Source organism: Rhinolophus sinicus, chromosome 3 (genome assembly GCF_057876585.1).
Source record: "Rhinolophus sinicus isolate RSI-liver-muscle chromosome 3, RSI-T2T, whole genome shotgun sequence".
NCBI lineage: Eukaryota > Metazoa > Chordata > Mammalia > Chiroptera > Rhinolophidae > Rhinolophus > Rhinolophus sinicus.
In genome coordinates this window covers 163,426,592-163,432,716 of record NC_142503.1, presented here as the reverse complement: position 1 = coordinate 163,432,716, position 6,125 = coordinate 163,426,592, and the positions used below count along the sequence as shown (strand labels likewise).

General features: G+C 35.9%; 1 protein-coding gene across 1 annotated transcript in view; it reads right to left on the bottom strand.

The window, feature by feature from the left end:
• Positions 1–2,401: 2,401 nt before the first annotated feature.
• Positions 2,402–6,125, bottom strand: part of CGRRF1 (cell growth regulator with ring finger domain 1) — a 32,079-nt gene continuing 28,355 nt past the window's right edge. The window contains exons 5-6 of the mRNA XM_019725734.3: positions 4,642–4,749; positions 2,402–4,423 (exon numbers count right to left, since the gene is read on the bottom strand). Of these exons, the coding sequence (XP_019581293.2) occupies positions 4,103–4,423; positions 4,642–4,749 (429 nt within the window). The 3' untranslated portion in view covers positions 2,402–4,102. The remainder of the gene's footprint in view (positions 4,424–4,641; positions 4,750–6,125) is intronic.

Sequence of the window (6,125 nt, the reverse complement as noted above, 5' to 3'; positions counted from 1 at the left end):
AGGTTCAACTATTAAATAAAACAAACAAGGTAGACTTCACATGACATCTCAAACTTAAAATGCCGAGAAAACTGAATTCTTGTAACCAATGTTCACAGCAGCACGATTCATAATAGCCAAAAAGTGGACAAATCCAAATGCCCATCACCTGATGAATGTGTAAACACAATGTGGTTTATCTATACAATGGAATATTGTTTGGCAATAAAAAGGAGTAAAATACTGATTTATGCTATAACATGGATGAAACGTTAAAACATTACGCTAAATGATGTTTGTGGTCAGTCACAAAAGGCCATCTATTGTGTGATCCCATTTGTGATTTTTACATGTGATTCCATTCCATGAAATGTCCAAAATATGCAAATCTATATAGAAACAGAAAGTAGACTGGTAGTTGCCTACGGTTGGGGGAACATGCTAATGTGCAGAGTTTCTTTTGGGGGGCAATTAAAATGTTCTGAAGTTGACTGTAGTGATGGTTGAAAAACTCTGAGTACATTGAAACTACTGAAAGGTACATTTTGAATGGGAAAATTGTATGGTATGTAAACTATATCTCCATTAAGTTGTTAAAAGGAAAAAAGACCAAACAAAAAAAGGCCATGCAGCTTTTTTCTTGTTCACTAGGAACTTGCTCTTGGAATCCTGGGCCCCATTTAAGAAACTGACTACCCTGAAACCACCAGGCTGTGACAATGCCCAAGCCACATGGAGAGGCCATGTATTGTCCTAGCTCACTCAGCCCAGCTCTTGTGTCATTATAGCCCAGATACCAAATACATGAGCGAAGAAGCCGTCAGATGATTTTAGCCTTTGAGTCACTCCCAGTCATCAGAGTTTTCCCAACTAAGGCCCCAGGCAGGCCCATGCCTGCCATACCTGTCCCAGTGTCTGACCACAGAACCTGTCAGCATAGTAAAATGGTGGTTGTTTTATACCACTCTGTTTGGGGATGGCTTGTAAAGATCATTCTTCTGGTTTTCCTCCTACCTCAGTCTTCTCTTTCTCCATCCACTGGTTCCTCCCTAATCTCTCTGAATGGTGGAGTTTCTCTCAGTCCGTGGACCACTTCTATTCCTATGCTCACTCCCTAGGCGATCTTACACAGACTTATGGTGCAAATACCACGTCGACGACCCCCAAATTTATAAGTTCAGGCAGACCTCTCCCCTGAACTTCAGAGCAGTATATCCACCTGTTCGACATCCCTACATGGATTTTTGGAAAGTAGCAACTAATCTATATATAAACTAAATATTTTATCTAATAACCCACTCAAATAAAATGCTTTTGTAGACATTCTCACAAAATGTCACTATTCACTACTGTTGGTAAATTCTGCCATAAGCCTCTAGGAGTCAGTGTACTTGTTTTCACTTGATTACCTAGCAAATTCCTCATATTTATTACCACCGAGGGCAGGAAAAACAATTACTTTAACTGCAGCAAGAGGAGCTAAGGGCAAATCATCTTTAAGACGTATGAAAAATGACGGGTGCGTGAATAAACAAAATGTGGTATATACGACGTCTGACAATTAAGTTCGCGAACTCATCCTAGAAAGTGCTACATACCTCACTGCTAAATATCACAACAGTCACCTTAGAAGTACTCCCCTTGGGAAGCTGTGCACTGATGCCAGCGCCTAGTCCACCCTTTAAAGCAATTTTGGAACTCTTTTTCTGGAGTGGCCATCAGAGCTGTCGTCATATTGCCCTTGATGTCCTGAATGTCATCAAAATGTCTTCCTTTCAATATTTCCTTTATTTTAAGGTAAAGAAAGAAGTCTCTGGGGGCTAGATCAGGTGAGTAGGGAGGGTGTTTCAATACAGTTATTTGTTTATGGGCTAAAAACTCCCTCACAGACAGTGCCGTGTGAGCTGATGCATTGTTGGGATGCAAGAGCCATGAATTGTTGGCAAAAAATTGAGGTTGTCAAATTTTTTCACGCATCCTTTTCAGCACTTCCAAATAGTAAACTTGGTTAACTGTTTGTCCAAATTCATAATGAATAATCCCTCTGCTATCACAAAAGGTTAGCAACAGCGTTGCAACAAGTTCACAACCTTAATTGCCAGACCTCGTATATACAATGGAATATTATTCAGCCTTAAAAAGAAAATCTGATACACACTACAACATAGATGAACCTTGAAAATATTATACTCATCGAAATAACAATTGAAAGGACAAATAATGTATGATTCCATATATATGAAGTACCTAGAATAGTCAAATTCATTGATACAAAAAGTATAATGGTGGTTACCAGGGGCTGAAAGGGAATGGGGACTTATATGATGGACATAGAGCTTCAGTTGGGATGATGAAGGTGGATACTGGTGATGGATGTATAACACTGTGACTGTTCTTAATGCCACTGAATTGTACACTTAAGAATGGTTAAAATGGTAAATTTTATGTTATGTACATTTTACTACAATAAAAATTTATGAAAGTGGAGTAAGACTGTAGGTAGAATCTATCTCAGATGAGAAAGCAACTATGTGTCTAGACAGTTTAGATACAAACAGAGCTGTAAATAGAGGGAAATAGGATGGCTGGAATGGGTGAAATGATCTCACAGTATTCCTCCAATTTACACCACAAAGTGAGTTTCTCAGATGAATTGTTATAATAGTAGCGAAGCTCAGTAGGGACTGTAACTTTTGATAGCCCTGCTCCCAGGGGCAAGGTTAGAACAGGGCCTTAGGCATTTCTGAGGTAGGGATGTACTTCTAATAAGACCCCAGTGCTCCTCTGAAGCACAAATAGTTACTTAGAGGTCAGGAGCCCTGCCTGATTCTCTGTAGCCTAGACTCCTGAAAGCCTGACTCTTAGAAGGTATTTATTACATAGCAGTTGAACATAGATGGAAGTTTGATTCAGTTTATAAAAGGGAGAATAGATAATGTCTTTTTGAGAGTGGTATATTTGATTAGAATTATGTAAAGACACTGATACAGAGATAAGGCATTACTCTTAATATAAACAGGACAAAAACATCTTGAAAATCTCCCTGAATGTCGTGGTTTATTTGCTATGATCTAAATTCTTGGTGAGGTGAAAGTAATTTCCACCGATGACACAGGAAGCTCTGATTTACCATTTTCTTCTTAGTCATCTTGGAAGGAGTAGGGGATGGGGCTATTTTGTCTATCAGGTTCCTCAACTCTTACTGGGATATAACAAGGGATGAACAAATTAATTTACTATTCAGAAGGATATGGGATTCAGTTGGAATAAAAACACACTAGAAAAAAATAGTCATTTGTTTCTTTTAGTGATTTTTCTTGCTCCAAACCCCTCCAGTTTTGGATGGATTTGCTGTGCAGGAGGAAATCTAAGATAAGGCATTAAGAGTCTCACAAATCTTTCCTGGTAGATCACAGTATGCTAATCTAATAATATTTGACAATAAATTTACTTACCCAAGAAATTTTATTATATCTTGTTTCATATAGCTGCTTTCTATAAATGAGTATCATTTAAATCTATGATACACTGAGAACAGTCAAGAATTGTATCCTGCATGTATGATTTAAGAAGCTATATTTAAAAATTAAGATGTGTTTATGTGGCTATAATTATAAGGAAATTAGAAACCAAACAGATGGATATTTATAAAACCTGGTATTTCAGGAAAGGACTTAAAGTTTCCAACTCCTTTGTAAACTGGAGAACATACAATTGTTTTAAGAAGAATTTAATTTTTTCCCAACTGCATTCCAGATTATGTCAAAGGAGAAACATTCAGAAATCTTAAGACTTTTACTTGCTCAAATTTTAGGTGGATTGCTTTCTGGAATTTTTCTAATCGACATTATATGAAATCCTCTAGCTGACAAAAGGCCAAATGTTTACATTCCTCTCAAGACCTGGATGAATTTGTATGTATTAGTGCGATGGTATTCCAGTATTTACCACACTGAACAGGAAGAAATAATTAATTTCCTCATCCAGGAACCGTACAAATATGAAGTTAAAATACAATTTTCATTGACGGTCAACACTGTAGATTCCATGTTATGATTAATTCCCAAAACGCAAATTTCCGCATCTTCAGTGGAACGTGTAATTTTCAGTTGTAACAACATCCTCAAAGAGTTTTCAGTTTGTCTTTATCTTGCTCCTTTTGACTGCAAAGTGCAAAAGATTCCTGAACAAACTGCCTGCACATTGGGCACTGCTGAAAATACTTCACACAGCCATCACACAAGCACGTGTGTCTACACGGCAGGAGCACCCAGTTCACAGTCCCGTTCTGGCAAACAACACAGTCTTTGCTATTCTCCTCTGGAGGGTCTACTTCACTTTCAGAGAGTCCGGCCTTTTCCAACAAACTTTGGTCTGTGCTTTGTTCTTCTGGAGAGGGATTGTTGGAGGGAGTGGAATTATTATTTGCAGACATGAAAAGTTGCTGCAAATCAAAGAAACAAGTTTAAAGATAATTACAAATGACAACTATTCTTTAAACCTGGGGTCATAAGAGCAGCTCAAAATTTATGAGCTAACAAATCCAGTAGCAAATAATAACGAACTTCTATAAAAACTAACTGAAAAATATTATCCCTTTATACATGTTCATTCTTCGAAATTCTGCAAGCAAAAGAGACAAGACCACAGGGAACAACTTACCTTAAGATCATGAAATTGACCTTGAGCCAGGAGTAAATATTGATATAATATTCTACAGGAAAGTTTATAATTCTGATCAGGAATATGAATTACTGACACCATGGAAATCTAAAATAAAAATTGAACACTGGTCAGCACTTAACCTCTTAATATCATGGCACAGATATGTGAAAAATGTGTCTCAAATAAAAATAAGAAGTTGATAAATTAGAAAACTTACAAATTATTTAAATCAGTCACTACAGAGGGACCAGTTATTGACACATTTTTGCTAGAGTTATTTTAATTATATTCAAATTTACAAATTTATTGTGATCCCAACAAAAATACCATTAAGCTTTTTATAGCTGACTCTAAAATTCTCATATAGAAAAATAACACGTAAGAATAGCTAGGAAAATACTGAAGAGAAAACTATGAGGAGGGCTAAATCCAGTCAGATAGTAAAATATACTACAAAGCCTCTAAAATTAAAACTGTGGTACTGGCGCATAAATAGACAGATGGCTGGAACAGAATAAACAGTCCAGAAACAGACCCAATTATATATACAAATATGATAAAGGTGGCATCTCACATCACTGAGCAAAGAGAGTCTTTTTGATGAAAAATATTGGGACAACTGGATAGCTACTTGGAAAAATAAAACGGTACATGCATTCCTCATACCATACATAACAATAAACTCCAAAAGCATGAGAGGTCTAATTGCAAAATATAAAAAATATATACAAGCACTAGAAGAAAACATATGAATTCCTTTTTAGTCTCAGTGTAGAGGAAGACTTTCTAACTATAACTCAAACCCAGAGGCAGATAAATGAGACAAATTTGATTACATAAAAATTTAAAACTTGCATGGCAAAAAGCACCATAAGCAAAGACATATGACAAACTGGAATAAAATATTCATAATGTATATCACAGACTAAGGGTTAATATCACTAATTTATGAAAATCTTTTAAAAACTGAAAAAAAGTGTCCAAAAATCCTATAGAAAAAAAGGGCAAAAGACATGAACAATTCACAAAAGATATAAACATGGTCCTTAGCTATGTGAAAAGATGTTTAATTTTACTCACAACATCATAAATGCAAATTAAAAATTCACTGAGATATCATTTCTCACTCATCAGATTAAGAAAAATTCAAAAGCTTGTCAATAAACTTTATGAAGAAATGGTCACTCTCATATATTGCTAGTGGAAATGTATATTAAAAAAAAGGTTCCACTCCAAAGGCACAACCCCAATAGAAGGAAATTTGGCAATATATAACAAATGACATGCATTTACCCTTCAACCATACAACCTCAACAATATTAAAATACATATACACTGGTTATTCAGTGCCAGGTTATTTATGATTGCAGAATACTGGAAACTACCTGGATGTCCAATCAGTGATTGACTAAATAATTATGGTACCTATACACCCTACATTCAATGGAGTGCTATGCAGCTATAAATAATAATAATAATAA